Source organism: Onychostoma macrolepis, chromosome 18, assembly GCF_012432095.1.
Source record: "Onychostoma macrolepis isolate SWU-2019 chromosome 18, ASM1243209v1, whole genome shotgun sequence".
NCBI lineage: Eukaryota > Metazoa > Chordata > Actinopteri > Cypriniformes > Cyprinidae > Onychostoma > Onychostoma macrolepis.
In genome coordinates, this window is record NC_081172.1 from 28,716,801 (window position 1) to 28,742,734 (window position 25,934).

Here is a 25,934-nt window from a genome sequence, read left to right on the forward strand (position 1 = left end):
AAAGTTCATGACAGGAATCCGTTTAAACAGACAAGATTATATAGCACATCTTCAGTAGTGGTTCTACATTAAAGTGTATTTTACGCCTTGTCCCATAGGTTTCCATTATAAGCGCATTAATGTAAATGATTTTTGCTTGTTTTTACAAGCTGAGGGGCACATCAAAATTATTTTCAGAGGCAATCGACAGCATGTCACAGATGCCGTCGATAAAGCTTAACTTGTATTGAACCCGGAATGTTCACAACACAATCTGCTCTGCTGAAAAAGCGTGTGGGTGATTCAGCAATTACATTATTTATTTTACAGCTGCAGAAGAAAAAGCAGAAAATAAGTCCTGACAGCGTCGGTAGGCCTGCACACTGCTGCTCAACTGGAATAAACGGGGTATCGCATTGATATCATGTGAAGAGCGAAGGCAGTGAGGCAGAGAAGTGCAGTATTCTGCTTCTACAACCAAACAACAAAACTAGCAGCCAGGAAATGGAAAAATACACTGTTTCCCGAATACTAAAAATACAAAGTTGCCACTGTATGACACCTACTATTTTCTACTAAATACAATGCAAAACCAGACATTGTACAGCATTTCAAAACGTGTAGTATTCAACACCATTATATAGCGTCATGTTTAATTCGGGATCATTTAACTACAATTATCTCAAAAATAAAAATGGATAATGTATGTTTCCACTTTAATTTTGTATAAAAATGTCTTAATTCAGTTTGATTAAATAATTATTGAAGTAGATGCTAAAAACCATCAGATTCATTACTGAAAATTTAATGTATGCGAAACAGCATTACTCACATTACTGTTACTGCTACTAACATACAGCTTCATATATGACAGTTAATTTTATATTTAAAAATATATAGCATACACAGTATTTTGTAGCAGTAGACAACAATAAATGTTTCAAACAGTAGTACTCTGACCTCGCATGTTGCAGATTTATTATTAGAAATTATTTCAGAAACAAATGTGTCTATTTGACTTTTGTGGAAAGAAAATCATCTCTTTTGCCAATGTGAATAAATAATGGGTCAAGGAGGATAAATAAAGGTCCCACAACAATATGTTCTGATGTATATTGCACATTTTGGCATATGTAGTAGATGATCGAACAAGCACCTGTCCATTGGCCCACAATGCCAATAACCAAAAAGCAACACTTTAACAATTTGTGTGCACAAGTCTTTTGAAGTCATACATAAGCTCTGTGTGTGAACCAAAAACTAATTTTGAAGGTGACTATTCTGTAAAAATAAGTATTAATCGCTTGTTGATGCTGATGCACCGTGCAAGGTTTGATGTCACTGATGGCAAGCTTCACTGTTTCTCCAGACTCATTAACAAATCATTAAAAATGCTGAATGAAGTACGACATTCAACGTACGGAAGAGAACTGTGAGAAGATGCTTCAAGATTTCTCATTTTATGTTCCATGGACCAAATAATAGCATACAGGTGTAAAACGATGATAATAAACAAATACATTGTTATTGTCGGATTAATTATTCCTTTGATAATTTAATATATTTTGGCCAGAGAGTGACACTGATGAAAAGCACATAAAAAAGCTTTAAAATCCCAAAAAGCAGGAAGGCACGTGGAATGACTCATTTGTGTGCTCATGTAATCCCTGATTTTCCATTTCATATTAAACAACTGTGCATGAATTCGACTAAGCGCTCGACTTGTGAAGGCAAACTACAGGCTGACGACATGATCAAAAAACTCTTAGATGATCCAACAAAAGCTGGAAAAAGAAGCGTGTTATAGTTAGTTAGAAAGAGACAAAGGAGAAAAAAATGGTATGAAGAAAAACGACAAAAGGATTGAGGTCAGCTGCTTTCAACTTCATAGTTTATAGCCCAGTTCCTCTGCTCTGTCCCAGCCCTGCATCAAAGATTTATGGCTATTACACATTAAACGCAGTATAATCTCTCTAAAAACGATTTTCCCCCGTTCTTTCTGTTTTTATCTCTGGTTGTATCTACTAGACTCTTCAGCCAGGATGGAATCTGCCCGCATCCGCGTCTGTTTTCAGAAACACTAGCATCAAATGAACCAGTGTAACCTTCGGAGTGCTGAACACTGCTGATGTTTCTGTGGAGCAGAGCTGCTGTTGATTTAGCACAATCCTCTCTGCTACAGAGCTGTTTATCTCAGCAATACCTTGTATCGGTATCATTCAGGACTATTAAGGCTAAAGGATGAAACGGTCAGCAGCTAAACAAACCCAAACAAAATACTGGAAAACGTCTGCTGACTGCCCATTAGGAGTTAACGTCAGCTGAAATGAATCAAGCCAGTGTTTGAAAGTAAAGAGCTAATGGTCAAATATGAGCCCTGCTCTCAGTTGACCAGAATAGCTCTGAAAACTCTTTTAACATTCACTCGCAGATGTAATTACTGTGGTCATATAAACCTCCTCATCTCAAGCTCTCTCCATTTTGTTTGAGGAAACTAAAGCCAAAAAGATCAAGGAAAGACCAACTAAAAATAGGACTGCTCATCCAAAAATCAATTCTGTTATTTACACACCTTCACGTTGTTCCAAACCCATAAGACTTTGTTCATTTTGTATCTGGTCAAGAAGAAACAATTGCTTTACTATACTTCACGTGCTCTATGTATGTTGACCAATGTTTATGTGAATTAAAACCTAAATCAAATCAAAGCATATAAAGTCTTGATTTTCTAACCTTTATGAACTTTTTAAAGAATCAAAATTTTGGTGGAATGGACTTTCACTGGAGTTACTCTCAGATTTCATTCAAATATCTTAATTTGTGTTTCAAAGTTGAACGAATGACGTGGACTTTCATGAAACACAAAAAGAGAAGTTTTGAAGAATGCTCATTCTGCTCTTTTCCACACATCTCTCACGGTTTTGCACATACTTTAACTTTAATGTAAATCCAACAGAAACCAGTGTGATCCAATTTTGTTTGGTACTACTAGTAAATCAACCCTGCCAAATGCAGATGCAATAATGAGCTTACAACAACTAACAAAACTAGTATGGACTACATATACATTTCATAATTTCTTTGGCCCTTTTTAGAGCTTGGCTGTCTGATCACTGTGCTTCCACTGTATTAAAAATTGCTGCATGTACATTTCCTCTTCTTACGTCATACGGATTTGGAATTACATGAGGATGAGTAAATGACAATTTGAAAAATATTTTTAAGAGCATGCATCAGATATTTTTTAAAGGAAAGCAACTGCTTGGAAGTCCAAACTACAATACTGCATAATCCTCAAAGATCAAGTCCAAGCATATTTGCAGATTTCTTTGAGGTTTACGCTGCAGTGAGAGACAGGGACACAGATGAGCCGCCCATTTCACTGCATTACACCACCAAAACAAATCACTCTCCCTAATTAAACTCCAGAGGCCAGAATGTTGCTGAATCACAATGAAACCTCTTCATTAATAACAGCGGTTAAACCCCAGAGGAAGCAGAGAGGTGAGAAGACAAGGTGAGTCTGAACACGAGCGAGTCTCGCTGATGTACTGATTCAATTCAAAGATATAAATGCCCCTAAAGAAGAAAATCTCCTTAAAGACCAGGGGCTGCTTTTCCAGACACATACACCTAGTCCTTGACTGCTTTGCAGCAGAAATCACCAACTGCGGCCAGAAACACCCACATTTTAGCACCATTCGTCAAGACAAACATCAATACTTTATATATTTTGGTTAGGGTTATGAGTATGCATCAGTCCATGAACTGTCCAGCATAATTTGTTTCTCGGACACGAATGATCAAACTAATTTCAAATCCTGCGATTTTTAACGAGAAATCTGCTTTTTTACTGTCCAGATCTCAGTAACAGCACAAGTAAAGCTTTAGCAGCCACCAAAAAAAAAAAAAAAAATTCCATCTACTACAAAGCAATAATTTATGTTCCAAAAAAAAAAAAATTCCATCTACTACAAAGCAATTTATGTTCCAAAAAAAAAAAAAAAAAAAAAGCTTTTGTTATGGGTTTTGCTGCAGTTTCATTTTTCTGTTTTTATCTTCAGCCAATTTGCACGCTCCACTTCAGATCAATAAATCCGTTTCCATGGCGACTCATAAGTAGAGAAAGTTGTTGATGGAACAGTGTGGTGCTGCTGAGGCTGACTAAAACAGCTTTAGGTTCCTCCAGACCATGAGATTCTATTGGCAAGCCATCATTCAAAGAGAAAGAGACACAGGAAGCAGTGGACTGAAAGTGCACTGCCCCGACCCTGTCAATCAAACAGCAGCCGACGTCAGGTGATGCAAGTCAACAGCTGCCGCGTCAGCTCAAACACACACACACACAAAACAAAAATCAGCCATCTTGGAAAGCCTCCGACCGTCTGCCCATTTCACAGTCGGCTGGCAGCGCTAATGGCTTTTTTCAGCCCGCAAAGAGCCACAACTCAATCCTCTCCAACAAGAGAGGGACAAACACAGGAGGAGAGGAGGAAAAGGCACGGACAGGCGGTCAGCAGCTTCTCTGACGAAACGCAATGAGATAAATGTTATTGTTCTTACGTGGATTAGAACAAATGGAAATATGCGACTGGAATCATTTGCTTGCCTAAGAAAATTAATAACAGTGGGAAGTTATTCATGCCTGGTCGAGTAAGACTGGTGACTAGTATTTATGAATATATTTGCATTACTGACAGTTTTTCAGGGGTTTAATTTTTCACCAAATACACAGGTCTAAAACTACTTGTCATAGGGCTGTTATTTTGCATTTTTCTAATTTAAATACAGCATATTTAAAAGAAATGTTATGTTATAATTGTATTATCAGCATAACAACAGTAGTGTAATTTAAAAATAAATAAATAAATAAATAAAGACCTGCATTTCACGTCACAAATGTGTTTTTGATTAGTAGCCTAGAAACAATATTTTTTTTATCCATCAAACATTTCTATAGATATAAAAACGTATTTATTTTCCCCCTTCCTACAATCTTAAACTTCCAAGTTTTAATACAATTTTTAAACAAGTACTGTACTGAATGTTCTGATTTCTGTGGTTCTGGTTCTGTTTCCCAGCATGCATTATGGCATAAAGCAAGCAAGAAAAGTACTGCTAAATGGTTTACTGAATTGTACAGCTTGAAAGTTTGGGTCAGTTTTTTTTTTAAGAAATAAATTAAATACCTTTTATTTATTAAAGAAGCATTAAGTTAATCTTAAGTGACAGTAAAGACATGAAAAATGTTACAAAAGAGACTTCTGTTTCAAATAAATGTTGCTAATAGAACTTATTCAAATTTATCAACAGTTTTCACAAAAATATTAAAAGGGATAGTTCACCCAAAAATGAAAATTTGATGTTTATCTGCTTACCCCCAGGGCATCCAAGATGTAGGTGACTTTGTTTCTTCAGTAGAACAAAAACAAAGGTTTTTAACTCAAACCGTTGCAGTTTGTCAGTCATATAATGCAAGTCAATGGGCACAGAATCTTTGAGAGAAAAAAAACATGCACAGACAAATTCAAATTAAACCCTGCAGCTCGTGACGATACATTGATGTCCTAAGACACGAAACGATCGGTTTGTGCGAGAAACTGAACAGCATTTATATAATTTTTTACCTCTGATACACTGCAATGTCTGACTGTCACAACATCCAGCGAGTGACGCGTCAACCTGCTCTGACACATAGGTATATATACACAGATGCCTCATTAGCGACTGTTTCTATGGGCTGCGATAGGTAAGGATCGACATATACTTTCCAGAGCCGTTGACACGTCACGCACCGGATGTTGTGGATGAGCTCAGGATGGTTGGACATTGCCTGTGTCAGAGGTAAAAAATTCTATAAATGCTGTTCAGTTTCTCGCACAAACCGATCGTTTCGTGTCTTCGGACATCAATGTATCGTCACGAGCTGCAGAGTTTAATTTGAATTTGTCTGTGCATGTTTTTTTCCTCTCAAAGATTCTGTGCCCATTGACTTGCATTATATGACTGACAAACTGCAACGGTTTGAGTTAAAAACCTTCGTTTGTGTTCTACTAAAGAAACAAAGTCACCTACATCTTGGATGCCCTGGGGGTAAGCAGATAAACATCAAATTTTCATTTTTGGGTGAACTATCCCTTTAGGCTGCACAACTGTTTTCAACGTTGATAACAAGAAACATTTGAGTAGCAAATCAGCATAAAAGAATGATTTCTGAATGTGGCACTGATGCTGAAAATTCAGCTTTGCATAAAAATAAAATTACATTTTTACATATTCAAATTGGAAAAAGTTGTTTCCAATTCCAAAAACTGAGCAATAATATTTCAGAATATTACTGCTTTTCCTGTATTTTAAATCAAATAAATTCTGCCTTGAGCATAAGTGACTTTTTTAAAACACTAAAAATCTTTTTGACCCCAAAACATTTGAACATTAGTGTCTCAAGATGTTGTCACATTATTATGTAGGGATTCTCCATTGATGTGCTTTTAACGTTAACTATACCTCATCGCAAACATCTAGTCAATAAGCCAGAGACTGTGTTAGCAAGGTAAAAAAAAGAAAAGAAAGAAAAAATGAAGAGAGAGAGAAAGTGTTAAAGAGAGTTTACAAACTCTGACAGTTTAAACCACTCGGGTGACCAAGTTGCCACTGGCAATTGCTGGGAAAACTCCTGGAGGAGAGGCAATGTATTGTAGCCGCCTCTGCAGCATAAGAAACAATAAAACACACACACACACACACAGCCCAATGGATCTCCACCAGCCTCACAGCCTCTGTCTGGAAGAGGAAATGGGATTTTGCTTTATTACTATAAAGTTCTCCACACAGTAATGGCTTTTCGCCCCATTGCCATCTTCCTTTAGTGTTCAGGAGTAACAAGCAGCAGCACTAACAGAACTTTCAGTTTTTCAAGACATGTGACAGTAATTAAACTGTTAGTTAAAATGTAGGTACTTTTTCCAACAAGTAGAAGAGTAGTGTCGCAAAAAACTCCAATGTTTTATAATTTCTTCATATTTGTGCAATATATTTGGAGCCTGTAGCCAGTCACAGATGAGAAACTGCTACCTGAACTCCAGTTCAGAGACTGAATCTTACTTTAACGTCTTCACCTGTCACTTTGAACTGCTGTTCTAGCTTCTCAGATGTCTCACTTCAACAATGGCGTCTTTAACCCCATGGGACGTTCTGGATAATTGGTCATTTAAAAGGACAACAGAGCTGTCAATCAAACACCACTTACCCAAGCACTTGTAGGGGACCACGATGTGTGCGTGGCCCTTGCACTGTTTCTTGTCCTTCTTGCACCAGTTCTCGATCTTGACTGGCTGGTTGGCTTCCACCACATTTGTGATTTGCAGCTCAGGATACATCTAAAGTGAAGAGAGCGGAGGGATTCAGTCAGTACAGTAAGCGGTGATCCATGCTTCACAATCTCCAGACGCCATCTGCTCACGTATTGGAACTAACACAAGATTTACTCTCTCATTTACTCTCTCCTGAAATGCATTAAAAGGACATCAATGAAAAGCAATCTCAAAATGTACAGGGACGGTATTGCTGTTTTTGCAGTCAGCTATATGACAGATGAGAGCAATATTTGACTTTTAACCAAATAGTGGTTTTTTTAATATAGTTGTGGGAAAGGATGTTTTGGAGTACAGTGTGTCAGGAGGGTTATTGCTTTTATAAATCAGCAGTACCAGCAATATTGCAAAAGACACCAATGTCTGAAAGTAGTATATAAAGGGAGTTAAATGCAATAACGGAATAAATTAAAGGGGGAAAATATCAATTAGCTTTTTTTTTTTTGTTAGTTAAATACTAAGCTTCCCATTCAATAGCTGCATTTATTTGAGATATAAGTATATAATATAGATAGATAGATATAGATATATAAAAAAAGAGAACGTTTTTTTTTTTTTAATTGACTGTATATACCTACATACAGTCATGCTGCTTAATATTTTGGTGGAAAATGTGATAGATTTTGGGATTTTCTGATGAATGGAGTACAACACAACAGCATTTTTTCCAAACAGAAATCTTTTGTAACAAATGTTCATAAACTGTCACTTTTGATCATTTTCATGTATTTTTGCTGAATAGAAATGTTAATGACTTAAAGTATGTGTAAAGTCAATATTAAATGTGTGTTCTGAGTTTGTCACCTCAGAAAAATGTGTTATTAACCACCCAGCCAAATTTGAATGCTTAAAAAAAAAAAAAAAAAAAAAAAAAAGCGGCAAGTAAATAAAATAAGGTATCAAAATTTTGGAAATAAAATAAGCAGTATTCTCTGCTCTCAAATGCTGGGGGCGTGTCAACTGGTGGCGTTGAAACAACGCCCACTGACGGAAAAGCTGCCGTCTCTCTCAACTGTCTTCCTCTAGCAGCTTATTTAATAAGGAGACCGAACTGTTTCGTAAATGATCGCAACCAGGTATTATGCATTTACATGAAGGCATAGCTAGCTAGCAAACTGTAGGCTGTAGTAACTAACGGTAATGACTAACACGCGATTGAGTTAGTCCACTGATGCTAATGCGCTCTAGTTATTAGGTGTGTTTGACTTGAAGCAGCGCTGTAGAACAATCAGTGTATGACAAAGTACAACGAGAGTGATTCGAAAGCATGGAGCATCTGCTCTCTGTAGCTCTCACTGTACTTTGATGTGACACACTGGTCGGTCTGCAGCACCGCTTCAAGTCGAACACGTCTTATAGTGAGGGGCCGTGCTTGGTGGCTTGATTGCGTCATCGAGTCATGATTTAGCCCCGCCCAAAAAATCTTGATCATGAAAATCGTGACAAACTGTTTAACTGTCTAACTCCACAATTAAGTACTACATAGTTCACAGTCATTGTAACATATTTCAGCAATGCATTTCTAACATTATTAATGTGTTTACAAACAATTCTCAGAATTGACTTTACACGGACTTAAAATTCTAACTTACCCAAAAGTAGTGTAATTTATAAGATTTATAATAATGTAATAAACATTAAAAAGTAAAATGCTAGTTTTAAGTCAGTGTGAAACGTAACCCAATCTATGCATTTCCATTAATCGGCAATTGATGATACTGTGAAGTGGATGCTCAAGCAGATGGCTCACCGCTCATTCCCTGCAAGGACTGAATATAAATGAATTTTAAATGGACATTTATGTTGTGTAACATTGTTTTACCTCTTGACAGTATTGCAGCACTCCTTCTTTGGTTCCGACGCAGGTTTTTGATCCGGAAGGGTCCGGCTCCCAGCGGCCAGTCTGGATGTTAATGTGCATGTTGAGCTTGCCACAAAACATGGCAACCTGCGGCTCCGCAACAGCAAATCCGGTACCTGCATTTGCTGCCAACGCCTGGGGAGAACAAAGAAAGGTGAGAGAAAGATTAAGGGACGAAGTTAATGGACACTGTTATTATAGTCCAATAAAAGTCAAACGGGATCAGACCTGTCATAACACACTCATAGGGGCCTAGACATATTACAGGAGTTCTTTTATAATGACTGATTTCAGCCAGAGAAAAAAAAAGCCAATTAAAACAAGCCAATTAAATCAATACTTAAATAGAATACAAATGTGAGATTTTAATATTTTTAAATATTTTTAAAAAGTATTCCAGTGATGCAAAGCTGGATTTTGTGTCACATGATCCTTACAAATAAATTAATAAATATTTTTATTAAATTTTTTAATTTCTTTACCATATGGCCTTAAAAGCAAACCAGCTTTGTACTTTGATTTCATGTGATCTATAAAAACAAGACGCCCATCTGTCTATTCTCGTAAAGATAGATATTATCTGGAGCGAGCAGAATAAACATATCTGCTTCGGATTTTCCTCATTATCTCTAAAGACACATTCCTTGTGCTCTAGGGTCACTGTTCGCCCTATCAAATGTATTTTAAATTGATTTGGTTTGTTTGCTTATACATGCTTGATCGCACAGAGTCTGTCAGTCCTATCCATGTGTTCTCAGCAGCACACGGTCATGCCTCCGAACTCACGCAGTGACCTTCCTGACTACTCTTTGATTCGCTTAAAACACTCCAGGGACAAAACGAAAATGTCCGAAAATGACATCCTCTAAACGCATCATGGCTGAGGTTGATGATGTCCGCTTCACTGCACAACTCATAGCAGCGACAGAGCTGCAAAACATTTACTGGCCAGAGCGCAGGTGACAGCACATGCTTCTGGACGGCTGGGATTTTCACTTGTTTACCACTGCAAAAACATCCAAGATACCAAGTTTCTCTATCATGCTTGCCATGAAAGGTCAGAGAAAGTGGGAGAAGACAAGAGTACTTTGCGTTTTAAATCACCAAAAAGCCCAAAACCTGGTTTCACTAGCTCAAACAAAATCCCCCACCTTCGTGAAACGAGTGAGGTTTCCCTCCTCTCGTCCCTTTTCGTCCTTCCTGTAGATAGGAGACACTTTCGTTTACATTACCACGTTCTTCCTCTTTTCCTGAAACAGGAAGCAGCTACGCCTGGCCTGTCATTAAAGCTCTACACAAACATTTCTCGACTGTGATGAAAGTGATTTATTCTGAGTAACTGTAAGATTACACTTCTAAAATGTGAACAAACTGCTGTAATCATGGGACAATTATAGGGGCGTGCGTTATACTGAAACCTTGTGTTTTCTGCAATCTGAAGACAGATAGAGCCTGAAGAGGTGTGGGAGGTCGGGTCACGGCCCAGACACGTACAGCTTTGAGTAGCATGTCTCAACACAGCAATCAGCTCAATTTGTTTGACATTTTCATTGTATATGTACAAAGTGTGTATTCTGAAAGTTTTTTTTTTTAATGCTTTAGAAATAAAAGTCTCTAATGCTCACCAAGACATTTGATTAAAAATATAGTGTGAGGAATATTGTGAAATATTATACACTGTTAGACATTTCTGTAATTTCCAGTTATTTACTGCATATCACCCAGTATAATACTGCAAATTCCCTTTACAGAAAATAACTAATACCCTTTGAATCATGGGAATTTTCTGTGACGTCAGACCCCACATACAGATATTTACTGTATTTTTTTAAATTGCTGTATACTACTGTATTTGCTGTAACGGTCTCTTTGGCGCCATTCAATTGAGGTTGTTTTTTTTCCCTCATTTCTTACATTTGGATTGACACGATTTGCCCTGCACCGTGTCTACAACGTCGCCACAGCTTGGGACTGACTACACTAGACGTGTTACATTGCTTGTAATGATTGGAAAAATCCATTTGTACTTCGTGTCAGAAACAGCGCAAGCGCTTGGAGTACATCTGCACGTCAGAAATATACCGGGGCATCAGTTTACTGTCCGCATCCACCACAGTAGATAGTATATATAATGGGTTCTATATTGTTGTTGAGCTGCGCCGCGCCATTCGCGTCCGAGGAAGACACTGGTCCAGCGGGGCAGCGCCGCAGGTTTTGCCCGGGGATGAACCCGCGAGAGTGGAAGAGCTCCGGAGAACATCTACGAGAGAATAAGACCAGCAAGCAAGGTAAAAAAAATATGCATGTTTGTCTGTGTGTTTGTGTCAGATTTTTGCACACCAGTTCAACCCATAGTAACATTTACCCGTCAACATGGTGGTAACAAACTTTACTATGGTAAACTGCACTGTTTCAAACGACCTGTCATCTTATTGAATTAAGTTACCGAATTAAAATTATTTTTAACGAGCAACGCTTATCTTATATTAACATTAGGTTAACTAATGTGAAATTTAGTTCAGGTGTTAGTAGTTAATGTTGGCCTAGTAGCCTGAAAAAATAAAATCCTATGTTAGCTAGGTTAAACTAGTTTTATGGCTGGCTGCCTTTTCTAGTTTTAGAATTAGTTTGTTATAGTTTTTAAATGGAATTTAAGATTTACTGCATTTTTTGTATTTGTTTTAAAAAGGAAACTGCAATGAAGCATCAAGAAAGACATGAGCAGGCCAGCCACCCTGAGACTGACAATTCATGGTAAGAGAACTATGGTTTTGAGAGATTTGTGTATTCTATAATATAACCCTACCTGTCACGCGACTCTGTTCCCCTCTCAGGCTTGAACTGATCGTAAAACTAATGATATTATTAACTGTCTTTATATTTACTTTGAAAGCTTAAACTCGCGATTATGGTAAGGGGCGTTTGTGGCGTTCAGTCAATCACAATGCACTGGGTCAGCTGGCCAATCAGAGCATGAACCCACGTTTTTGAACAAATCAAGTGAGTCAATGAATCAGTAACCCATTCATAAAGACAGTAGTCACTTGCCTGGTTTCTGAATGAATCAGCCATTTGAACGAATCTGTTGAATGAAGTGAAAGTTGATGACTCACTCATTCAAACAGTCATTTACTGCCACCTAATGGTTTGGTTTCATATTTAAAACTCTCTTTGTATTTTTCCTAACATTTATTATTTGTATGTTTAAAAAAAAAAAAAAAAGTAAAACATTAATCTTATAAAATTCTTTATGCATTTGAAATTTTACAACTGCATTTATGGCACCTCAGCTTCAAACATCTAATGCCACTACAGATGCAGCTTCTATGTTTCCTGCTGTGGAAAGATGGAGTTTGTTGATACTGATTTCATTTGAATGGTAACAGTGCTACAGTTTCTTATATTTCTAATTGAATTAATTGAAACATTGTAAGAATTTGATATGAAAGATGACATTTAATAAGGTTAGTGAAAAATTACAATTTAAGAAACATAGTGGGAAATTACATCTAATTTGACATCTAAGTTGTTTAAGTGAGAACATCTGTAACTTGGTCCAGATTGGGGGAATTGTAATGTTTAATAATTTATTTATTTATTTTTTCCTTTCATTAACAACAACAACAAAAAGTATAGATTTTTGTTTGTATATGCTGCCATTTATTAGTTTTTAGAAAGAAAATCGGAATCTGCAAAAATCGGTATTGGCAGGTCACACTTACAAAAAAAAATATTTTTTATTATTATTATTATTTTTTAAATAATCGGAAAGCTAAAATTAAATTTAAAAAATGCAAATAAAATAAAACTGACTCCATGCAAATGCTCTTGAGTAACTAGTTTATAAATCAGTGTAAGTTTACAGGCGCAGTGGGAGACATTAAAACTATCATGAGACTTTTGCAACTGACAAGTTTGCAACACTGCAGCCAAGTAAATGGGCGGATCATTCTGTTTTTAAGATGGAGAGAAGAGTGGAAAGAGAGAGGAAGGGGAAAGCAAAGGATAAGTTTGGAGAGAGAGAAACAACATTGTAAAACAGCCCAGAGGAGGGCAAGGACGCCCCAGTAAACCACACAGCCAAACGACAGACGTGACAGCTTCATCTTTCCACCACAATGCCACTCTGCCACACCTCCCTGCCTCATTCCTTCCACTCGGTTACTGTCTCAGGATACGCTCCACTCCAAAACCACACAAACCAACCTCTCCCACCATACTCCATACTAGAGTGTTATGCAAGACACTTTTCACAAACCAATCAACTCGTCATGAATTTTATATATATATATATATATATATATATATATATAAATAAACACTTTTTTTTCTCCCTTCTCTCCCAGCTGAATAACCCATTTCACCTGGAAATGTGTCAGTTTTTGGAAGTAAAATTGGTTGTGAGAGATGCCTTTATGAAGCCCTGTATAATTAAGCTGATGCATTTCTCAGCGGTATATAAACATAGCCTTTCAGTAGGGTGACTGACAAATAACTCAGTTAAATCCCTATAAACCTTTATTGTGCAAAACTATCACAAAAATGGATTACACATAATAACAGGAACATTACTCACAGCAGACAATTTTAAGTCTGACAGTAATAGGCTTGAAATTTACAGAAGGCGGTAAATTTATTACAAAAGTGGCACTTTGATGGCTGGTGTTGCTTCAGAGGGGATGATTTTAGAGGTGAAACTTCTATGAAAGTTTTAAAGGGGTGGTTTACTGCAATTTCACTTTTTTCATTTTAAATAGTGTGTAATGTTGCTGTTGGTGCATGAACAGTATCTGCAAAGTTGAGGCGCTGAAAGTTCAACGTAAGCGGAGATATCGTCTTTGAAAAATCAGGAAGTTTAATGCCTACAAAAACGACTCCTATGGGACTACAACGAGATACTTCCCGGGTTGCATACGTAAAAAACCCCTCAAACCCTTCCCTACGGAACATGCAAAAGAGGGGGCAAGGCCATGTTCTGCGGCTTTGTCGAAGAGGAAGAGTTATAGTGGAGAGTTGTAGCCATGCCGTCGAAACAGTGTTATTTTCACCCAGCTGTCAGGTCTTCTGTGTTCGGGCTTCCCACGGACGCTGTAGTTCGTCAACAATGGTTAAAATGTATGTTTGATTATGTTCCTGACAATTACAAGCTAATTAATTTAGCTCTCTGTGCTGCGCATTTTACGGAAGACAGCTTCCAGAATCTACACGAGTTCAATGCCGGATTCACACAGAAACTATTACTAAAACATGGAGCAGTTCCAACTTTAAAACCAGAGGCAGCAGTTGTTGGGCCACAACCTGTAAGTAAGATTTCATCATTTTAAATGTATTTGCATGTATAATTTCAGACGTAATGTTTTAGTTTTATCAAGGACGTAAACAAATGCCAACACTGGCTTTAGTAGCCAGTTAGTTACATGCTATTTTGTGTGTATAAGACAAACGTGTACGAACTTCAAAAATTATATGTAATCACAACAGCAAACTTCCATTCAGAAACGTTTTGTAAGAGCCGTGCTTGCAGAAGTTCTGCTTGACTCTCTTCATTACCGCTTTCTGGGTCTGATTCTGGCTCAAACTGATACGGCAATATTGACACCATTATTTACATTTGACCGGAGCACATGCGACTGTCGCTCGTGAAGGTAATGGGCGTGAAGTTTCCGGACAATGTGCAGTACGCAGTTTAGCCAATCACAACACACCGGCCCAACTAACCAATCTGAGCCCATTGCCTGTTTCTGAGGGAGTGCTTTCAGAGAATCAGGAAGTCAACCGGTCGTTCAAATGACAGGAGAAAGCGGTTTACAATAAAGGTGAAATATATGAAAAATAAGGCGTTTTTTAACAAACGAAACACGAAGACATGTTATATTGCACCCCATAAACGCAATCAAGCAAAGAAAAAAAGCAGTAAACCACTCCTTTAACTTGTCCAGAACAACTTCTCAAAAATCATGCCTTAAAATGTGTTTGTTTTTTGATAAATATTATAGAAAAATATACAGGGGCATTCGAAAACAGTCACTCTGACAGCCCAGCAAAGAGTTTCAACTTGGTGCCAACTTTGTAGAAAAAAGTATTAACTTGTGACCAAAGTACTTAGATTTAAAAAATAAATAAAATTGTTTGTGTTTTTTTTTTTTTTTTTTTTTTATGTTTTAGGAATGAGTCACTAATGCTCACCAAGACAGCATAAATTTGATTAAAAATAGTAAAAATAATATTATATGATGGTACTCAAACATTTATCAATGTTGAAAACAGTTAAAATATTTTGGTTATTTATTTAAAATACATTTATTTATTTAAATGTATTAAAAATACTATTGAATTGGAAAAAATTAACAAACATGTATTACCTGTATAAAAAATAAATACTGCAATATGTGCTATTCTTTAGTAGCTTTAACATTTTACTACATAAACACAAATTAAAACAAATTATAAAAAAAATTATTAAAAATGTTGAAGCTATATGAATGGTATAAGTACATTCTATTATTATGCAATTGAAATTACATATGCATTTTATAGTTGTTTTTTTGATGGCTGTGCGACCCTATGCAGTCTCTTCTCTCTGAATTTCTTTCTAAACATCAGCCTCTGGCATATTTGTAATGTCGTGGCTGCCAAACACTGCAACAAGAAAGAGCAGGGAAGCAAAAGATATGAGAGCGAAAATACAGAATCGCCAGGCTGCCTGTTTACGCCAGAAGGGAAAGAGACAGGACAGAAGATCAGAAAAGGAGGACAGAGGTGATGGAAGAGACAGAAAGAAAAGGCCAGTAACAATGACCAGAGTAAGCAAAAATACTCCAGCTTTAAGTGCAAGAGCAGCAGTAAGTGGAAGACGGCAAGCAGTAGCCCATTTCAAAAGCACTTAAACTTTGACTGACACACACACACAAAGTAGTGGACGAAGCCTCCTGGGAAGAATCAGAATCAGTGCGAAAGCAAACGCACCCATGAGGAGATAGCATGCCATGTGTCCTCATCTTGAATATGCTGAGGGCAGAAAACTTACTTTAGACACACAATACAAGGTCTCACACACTTGTAACCTCTGTGTTTAGACCTGAAAGAGGAAGCAAACAGTGGGCTGGAGTCCTGGAAAGAAACAGGGGGACGCTAATGAGAGAGAGATTTAGAAATTGGCGTCGCTAGTGGACAAACACGAACAACAGAGACCTTGTGTGGAAATGAGGTTCTCATTCCAGCGAATCTGACCTCATTCAGCACAAGCACACTCTACTAGTTTTGTTTCTCCTCTCTTCCCCTTTTATATTTGCTCACAGTTCAGACACACACTTTCACAGTATGTCCTGCTGGCCCTGTATGGAAATTTAGCGGCGGTGCTGGAGATGAGCTTCCTGTGGCTCTGGCCATTCTGTGTTACTGCTGTTATATTCACATAGACCTGACAGAACACACCCTATACAACTACATCCTGCAGCGCAGAACACAACCGCGTGTTAAAAATCACTGCAACGATAGAGACAACACAGTATGTTTCTGTTCGACACAATGAGGAACTTACTGAAATGTAAGGCTGAATTAATGTGATGAAAAAAAAAAAAGAGAAAAAAAAAAGAAAAAAAGAGAAAAACAGTAACATTGAAATTGTTACAATTCAAAATCTGAAAGAAAAAAAAAAAAAGCAAACAGTCTAATATGCTGATCAAAAACATACTTAAATCTTAATTAGACCAAATTTTTGGTAGTGTATGCATGCACAATACACAAATATGCATGCATATACATACAAATATAATTATCTTGTTTAGTGTTTAATATTTCTCACATATCACTATTACATGAATAAAAAAAAAATGTAATGCAAAAAATAAGATCGTTACAAAATAGGCAATGAATCATTAATCTCATTTAAATTATATATTTGTATTTTATTTCATTTGTATAATATATTCATAACTTATTTATACATTCTCATTTATTTATTTTTTTATTTGACAATTACTACTGTTATTTTACACTACTAAACAGAGAGAGACTTTAAGATCTGCCATAAAAGCCAACCAGAGCCCTGTTTCTCCATTCAGTATAAAACAGGATTTATGTTCCCCCATAAACACCTTTACTGCAAAGGGTGGATCATATCTCATGAAAATACCCAAAGTTTACCATCACTACAAAATCAGACATGAATACAGCACCAAATTAATTTAATCCATGTACCGAAAATCATTTAAAAAAATTATTAGTGAACTCACAGCCATACTAAGAGATATTTAAGAGTACAGCATACAAACACACACACGAAAGTACAGTTCTGATGTTTGGAAACACCCTGCTGGTCCAGTCCTGTGTGTGGTGTGTGTGGTGTGTGTGGTGTGTGTGTGTGGTGTGTGTGTGTGTGGTGTGTGTGGTGTGTGTGTGTGTCCTCTGATTTTCTATTTTAAACCATGAGGAAAAACCACCCTTCAGGCCCCAAACATGAAGCCCACACTTCAGCCTGGACAGTAAAACAACTGGCACTCCTAAAAACACAAACACAGACTCTTTACGCCCAATACAAGAATCCCATCATGGTCTAATTCGACTTTTAAAATGTCTGTCCATCTGTGGGCCACTCTTAAACCAGCTTGTAACAGGTCACTACAGGGGTGACTTGAAACAGACCAAACAGAGGCCGTACTGGTCCACTCCACACAGCCCCGCTGTAAAATACTGTCTCAATGTGCTTTTGAAATTTCCTGTAACCGCAGACACCTGTTTGTGACGAGACTTCAAAATAACACCCGTAAAATACACAAAACAAATGTATTTTTAGGCTGGCCAAAAATCAGTCCCTAACCTCAGGTCTGGGCTGTAATTCTGTGAAAACATGGAACAAAAACAAAAACATGGAAAATGGCAAGATGAAAATTAGGTCTGGACTGCATAAATCGTGTGACAGTAGAAATGTGTCAACAATTAGAGATTTGGTAATACTTCACAAAAAGGTTCCATTAGTTAACATGGTAACATTTTAGATTAGGGAATCATTTTCAAACAATAAACTCCTAATTTGCTGCTTATGGATAGTATGTAAGGTAGGTGTTGGAGTAGTTGTTTAGGTATAGGCTAGGGTTAAGGGGTATAGAATATGGCCATACAGAATAATGGGTCTCACTTTATATTAAAGCCTTAACTACTATGTACTTGCATTTAAATTAATCATTTGATACAATGCACCCTATTGTGTACATAGGTAAAAATACCTATACGTACTTGCATCTGTAATTAATTTCTGTAATTACATTTATAATTACACTGTTGACCCATCCCTTACACCTTAACCCACCCTTAAACCTACCCAGACCACCAAACCTGTCCCTAACCTTACCCATATCCCACCTCAATAGCAGCAAATGTGTTTTGCAATACAATATGAACACAAGTACATTGTACTTATTTTTTGATGCAAGTACATAGTAGTTAAGGCCACCTAATATAAAGTGTAACCGAATAATGCATTAATGTTTGCTATACAAGTACTAATAAACAGCCATCAGGCTAGTAATATGCATATTGATAAGTAACTTAATAGGGAAGAGTGTTCCCTAACCCAAGTGTTACTGTTAATGCATTTACCAACATTAACAATGAACAATACATTACTATAATTTATTCATTTCTTTATGTTATTCATTAAAAATACAACTAAAGACACAACATTAGCAAATGAAAAATCATCTATTAATCTTAGTTGAAGCTGACTAATGTACAAATGTACAGAAATCCATAGTAAATCTCACAATTACAAAGAAACAGCAAGTTACACATTGAATTAAACGTGAAATCTTATTTACAACATTGAAATTTTTTTTTAGGTACAAGGTAACTAATGCTAAATGAAACTTTATTGTAAAGTGTTACCAGATTTTACTATACTGTTTATTAGTGGACAGATCTGTTTTATAATATTTTCACATGAAAATTATATTTTTGCATTACTCCATGTTTTAATGTAGAGTAAGACATGTCCCAGACAAATCACAGAGGAATGAATTTATAGTGTATTATTATTACTAAAACGGTTACATTGTTTACATCATCGTTATTTGAGTGGATGAACCAAAATTATTTAATATTAAAAAAATTATTGTTGGATTTTCAGCAAAAATAACAGATCGCCTATCTCCTATATAGATAGATTTTTATAGATTTGTAATTTGTATTTTTGAAACATTGTTTGCTTAAATTGTTGGTCTGTTTAGTGCAGATGCTGCACAAAAAAAGCAAAATAATAAATGTGCTTTTACCGTTATTTGTCTTTAAGATGTTAATTGTCTTAAATTATCTGTAATAATGCTGAAAGGTCAATAAAACAATAAATAATGATGATATACAGTTGTTGTAATACAGAGTTGTATTAAAGATGACTGTACCAGGCTGTCACATCACAGGAATTCCCAGAATGCAATGCTTTGCGTGCGTGTGACCCTGAGAAAGAATGCCGTTTAATCCGCCGCTCTCATGGTTACGCGTTACAGGGACAGTGATTACTGTAAGCGTTATAGATCAGGAAGCTGACAGAGCACAGAGCCAGACAAAAAAACATTTGCTTATTCACTTTGAATGTGTCCTTTTCTAAATGTTTAGCAGTCTGTTCAATTTCTCCTGACCTTTGCATCAGGCTAGTTTCACATCTCTGAGCAAACAGTCACACTTGGTCACAAATGACCACTTGTTCCTACACAAATTTATGCAAGATAAAGGTGTGTGAAGCGTCACAACCCTCCCATTGTCCTGCGACCGACTGACGTGATACTGGCAGACAAGATGGCTACACGCCAGCCAAAATCCCACTCTTGCACATTCCGTTTAAATATGTATTTATGAGTTTGTTTGTTTTTAAAGTGACCTTTGAAACATGTTTTGGTCTGAACGGGTGATACTCCTAAACTAACCCAGGATTCACCTCAAGTCCATTACATAAAGAAAAGAAAAAAATCTATAATATTTACTTTAGTTATGAAATCAAAATTGGGATACTTAAATCTTTGTTTTAGTATAAAAAAATTTTAACTTCTCACTGTTCAAAGTGTCACCACATATACAGAATAAAAAAAAAATTTAAATAAATTTAAAAAAAAAAAGTAAAACTGAACATTTAATATCTGTTTTAAATATTTTTTTCTGTGTAAAACGTCATATAGGTTTTATTAACACTTCATATAGTTTATCAAAATATTTTACAATTAACAAGTGGAAATAAAGCATTTTAGACTGATGTTAATTATGTTCACATTAATTTTAATGTAATTAATTTATAAGACAAGACTATAAATAACTATAAATATAACTAGAGAACTAAATTCGACACTTATTCATAGTTGAGTTTCCAAACATTGAATAAGAAAATGTTAAAAGAAAAAATATAAATAACTTGTAATTTATTATAAATATATATAGAGATAAAAGAAAAAAAATGATTAATGCCAAGGGTAAATCAAGTGCAATTATGAATTGCATTGTTAGACTGATGTTAAATTGTTGAAAAACTCCTGACAGTTCACATACATATCCAAACAGCTGCATTAAAGCATTATAATTTATTATAAATACATAGAAATAAATCAAAATATAAAAGTAGTACATAAAGAAAAGGGTAAAAAAGTAGATTCGACTCATTTTCAGCTGTAGTGTGAAAGCCACCAAAGGGATAAATCCCCCACTAAAACACAATTACGGTAAAAAGTAAGGACCTTTCGAAGGATTGTGAAACTGATCACATGGATGATGGCGCGTATGATTGTGAAAGTGTTCTCTTCCTCTACTGCAGAGTGACTCAGTGCTTCTAAATCCCTGCTGGAGTGAGACATTATTACTGACCTAAAGCTGTGAAAAACACTAATAACCAGAACAGAGTTTGTTTTCCTCAGAGTTTGAGGAAAACAAAACTTAACAGTTTACAAGAATCTCAGTTCTCAGTAAAAATGGGAGTCGGAACAGATGGAATTATATTCAGCCATCACAGTGTCCTCACACATAAGCATTTCATTTCACTGAAAAACAAAATATCCAAAAAAATAAAAATCAGACTTTTAGGTCATACTTAAAGGGATAGTTTTTTTAAGGGTCCAAACACATTTCAGGCCACAAAATACATATGCATGCATAAAAAGCAGAGAAACCTCAATAAATCATGCCGCTGTGTCCTCTGGAATACTTGGCCAATGTCACAGGAAGCAGAGGCCAGTCTCTACAGGGGTGTGAACCAGTTCAGCGTGACGTGTGACATTCTCATGGACAGCTGAACTCATACGAGTGTGTGAGCTCCTGAGAGCACTGGAGTGTCTCTCCCTACGGTTCATTAGCCTTCAGTCCTTCATCACAGGAGGTCTGGCAGCACACCTTTGTGCCCACACACATACAGAGTGGAAAAGTACAAGAGGAAAGGGTCTTGCAAATACAAGCATGAAACGGTACAAAGCTCAACAAGCTATAATCACATGATCCCTAATCTTGGTATTATTCACAGAAATTTGCACATGCACAACTGTGTATAACAATGCTCCAATTTATCACAGGGTCACATTGATGGTTTGGGTGGAACAGTATTGAGCAAAGCTTCAGATTCCATTCATTTTGTATGAGAATAGTTATGTTTTGAATAAACACTTAATTGCTGTTATGAAATCATTTTTTAACATCTGCGCATGCGACTGAAAAGCTGACAGAAAAAACTGAGAAAGCACTTTTCCAAAGTAGTTACCTATGTTATGTTATGTGATATGTTATGTGATGTTATACAACAGTTTGTTCTGGTTCTCAAATCTGATTGGTTGAGAACCGTGAGATATTGTACTGGTATCGCTACAGGAACGGCCTTTCACAATTTTGTATCACTCCGCTTGTTCTAGCCGGGTCTATCTATGTTTTGTCCATCTAGTGTCATGGCAGACGCCCAAATCCACTATAATTTCAAAATAATACCGTTTTGTGTCACGGAATGCAGTTAAGGATTTTTTAGGCGAGAATGTGCTTGCTTGGACTTAAAATACACGGTTTGTTAATAAAGATCAAGTCTATTTAAAAATTTGCTTCAAGGTTTTCGGAGACAGGATCTGAAGCAGTTCAGCGGCAGTTCAGCGCTCATAAAAAAAAAACTATTAAACAAGTTTATTGGCAACACTTTATGTTCACTTGTAGCATACTGTAATTCACAGTATACAGTGGTGTGAAAAAGTGTTGGCCCCCTTCCTGATTTTTACATTTTTTGCATGTTTGTCACACTACACCTGCAGAGAGCGCCTCACCGCGGCCAGATCTTCTGGATTTACCGCTGTCTCTGATGTCTCTATAGTGGTTAAACACGAGATATTAATTCATGTTGGGTAAATCTGACGGCCAGTCTATGGTCTCATTAAACCATTTGTTCCAGAACAAATAGTTTTGGCAAATGTTCATGTAACTTCAATGCTGTATCGCGGTGCCTTTGCTTACGGTTGACTGAATTGCCTAGCAACTTTTATGAAGGCTGGTGTTGTTGTTTATTAAATATGATTATTCAATTATTAGGATTTTATATAAATAATAATAGTATTTAATAGTGTTTAATACTGAGACATGGTGCATGTGTTCGTGATTGTGATTTTAGTTACATTGTTCCGGCATTAGATGGTGACAACTAGGGTTGCCAACCATCCCGTATTAGCCAGGACGTCCCGTATTTTGGGCCTAATTGATTTGTCCCGTACTTGTCTCGTTTTTTGACTGCTACGCTGATAACCACTGACTGATAAAACAGCAGCAGTGCTGATCACGACACTTGAGAATGATCACCGACACGACACCTGTCATCATGCAGTCACAGCCCCCCTCACGCAGTGTACGTTAAGTAAATCAGAAATCGTGAACATAACTGTAACTGTTCGAGGAAGGCTCCCGCCTCACAGCAAGCGCCGCACTAACACCAATTCCGTAAATACATTTTTTTTTTTCCAAAATGTTATTACTTAAATATTTATTCATAAATAAACACTTAGGTGTTCATTAACTTATGCAATTTAATTATATACATTTGTATACATGTATAAGAATAAATAAGTGCATATGAATAAATGCATAATTTATTCTCAAATGTGTATAAAAATGTATATAATTAAATTATATTATATATAGGCTACACATACCTACCTACAAGTTTTGCATTGTACTTGAGTATTGTGTTGCTAGCTTAGCAATATGCTAAAAACAAACTTCCATGACTGTTAAGACACTGCCTTTGTGGGCAGCAGGCAACACGGCAGCTCACTAAATTTGGAACAGAATAACAGTTTCTGTGAGAGAACGGATCCATGTGTTCTTGAGCTCGGGTTCTGCCGACATAAGTGACGACTTGTTCAAATGTTCTCATCTCTATGGAAACACCTCAGAGGCATCGCAGCTATTCACACACAAAGAGAGAGAGAGAGGGAGAGAAAGATCAGTACTGTGTGGATGTGTATCTGGCAAGCTTCGAGAACACAATCACAGCTGCATTTCCCAAAAGCCAAAACAAGATGGGACACCTCAAATTTCCAGCACAAAAATATCCTCAAAACACACAGTCCGAAACCAAGCACACCCTGCTCATGCAAACACTACCTATGCAAGGTACCAAATCCCTGCAATATGCAATATAGGGCAACAGTGGGCATTGTCAACAAAAGGACCACAGTTGTGACAGTGGAACAATTTGTAGAGAATCTTGCTCAGCTAATTAAAGAGGACATCAGATTCCCATTTTCCATAAGTTGGTATGATTCTTTAGGATCATCATGAAAGGTCAATAACATACTTAGGGTAAAAGGGTGTTGTTTTACACAACCATTGAGGAATTTTAACCAGTCAAAAACAGCTTGAGAACTGAGGTTTGTGGAAGAGGAACTGCACTCTTTCTAGTAGGGCTGTCAAAAACTAAATTCAAGTTTTGTACTAAAATAGTCAAGTAACCTTTATTTATATGGCGCTTTTAACAATACAGATTGTGTCAAAGCAACTTTCCAATATCAGAATAGGAAAATAGTGTCAATAACGTAAAATGACAAGATTAAACACTCAATTTACAGCTCAGTTTAAATAGTATCTGTGCAATCTTGTAGACGATGTCGCTGGAAAATAAGTGAATATTAAAATAATCAATATTTGAATTTAAAAGGCAATTTCTGTTAGGGGGGAAAAAAGCTTTTGGCTTCTCTTCAGAGGCCACAAGAGGGTGCAGAGCAAAATATTACCGTACTAATGCACTTTTCTTCAAAGCAATAAAAAAACAAAAAAGACTATCTTTAAAAAAGTGCATAATGTTTAAAATAATGTTTATAAACCATATATAATTAATTACTTTGCTTAAACAATTAGAAACAACCAGCATCATGTATGTAGTGTTTAATACTAAAGACCGAAAACCAATCACAAAGAGTAGCCTACTTTTTTCATTTAAAAACACGATGCAGTAGGATGCAGAAAAAACGCCATAAAGACTTGAGACATGTTTTTTTAAAAGATGAACTTGCATTCATTTTACATGGCTTTCTAAACATGCCGCTCTCGTGCGAGACGCGAGTGCAACGGTGACAGATGTCCCTATAGAATGTGCAGCGCCACATCCAGTGGGTTCAACTGGATAGGCTAAAAAAATAAAAAGCATTAAAATGCAACTACATCGTCATTGCATCTTGTGTGCCACATATAAGGCTGCCTGGCGCACATCAAAACATGTGGATTTGTGTTTTATATTTGACGAATATTCGAAATTCAAATTTTTTTTGGACAGCCCTACTTTCTAGTATGTTTCTGGTTTCATAGTCCGTCCATGGCTGTTACTAGTGTTGTCACGGTACCAAAATTTCAGTATTCGGTACCGATACCAGTGAAAATCCACGGTTCTCGGTACCATTTTCAGTACCACATGCCAATTAAAAAACACACTATTTTACATAATAAAGTCAAACAAAAATAAAATGTACAAAAATGAATGCCATTCTTTATACTTATTTAAATTGTGTTTCAAGTTTTTACGCAAGTAATAAAGGTATGAAACACAGTAAACAGTAAAGTTTCACCCAAATTTAATTTGTCTTTTAATTAATGAAATTTAAACACATTTTATTTTTTTGGTAAATAAAGGGGATTTACTATTAAAATTAAAATATGGAAGAAATATTGTGTGATTATTTCTTTAAAAATAAATATTTTTTTCAACAGTAGTAATAGTATCACATACATTCAACTAAATTATAGTAATATATTTCTGGCACAATGTCTTTAAGGTAAACTTATTTTGACGGGTTGCCATGAATACCTTTAAATTTCTGTGTAGCTATATGATATGACGCTGGTTTTACTCAAATGAAACGGTAAAATGCTCGTGAAGTGACTCTCAGAGCAGTTCTGTAGATGTTGTTTATGTATTTATGTCCTCATTGAGACGGCAGATGCTGAAATCACCGCGAGCGTCACGCGCTCTTCAGTGCGTGTATCAAAAAAATTAATTAAAAAGTTAAAACGCACGTCTCTACTTTTCATTCATTCACACAGAGACTCGCAGAACATGGGGGATTCATATCTGAATCGCCTTTTGCGGCTTAATATTTACAGATACTAGTCCATGTCGCGATTTGATTTAAATGTAATGACCTACTTTTGATTAATTCATCCAAACTTTGACAAATTCCATGACATTCCGTGCTAAACTGTAAATTCCGTTTTTATAACTGGATTCCGAGATT

At 36.4% G+C, this 25,934-nt stretch overlaps 1 protein-coding gene across 5 annotated transcripts in view; it reads right to left on the reverse strand.

Annotated features, from left to right (window-relative positions):
- Nucleotides 1–25,934, reverse strand: part of aplp2 (amyloid beta (A4) precursor-like protein 2) — a 90,334-nt gene that overhangs the window by 40,900 nt on the left and 23,500 nt on the right. For all 5 annotated transcript variants that reach the window (XM_058751690.1, XM_058751688.1, XM_058751685.1 and 2 more), the window contains exons 2-3: nt 9,175–9,348; nt 7,229–7,358 (exon numbers count right to left, since the gene is read on the reverse strand). In XM_058751690.1, the coding sequence (XP_058607673.1) occupies nt 7,229–7,358; nt 9,175–9,348 (304 nt within the window). The remainder of the gene's footprint in view (nt 1–7,228; nt 7,359–9,174; nt 9,349–25,934) is intronic.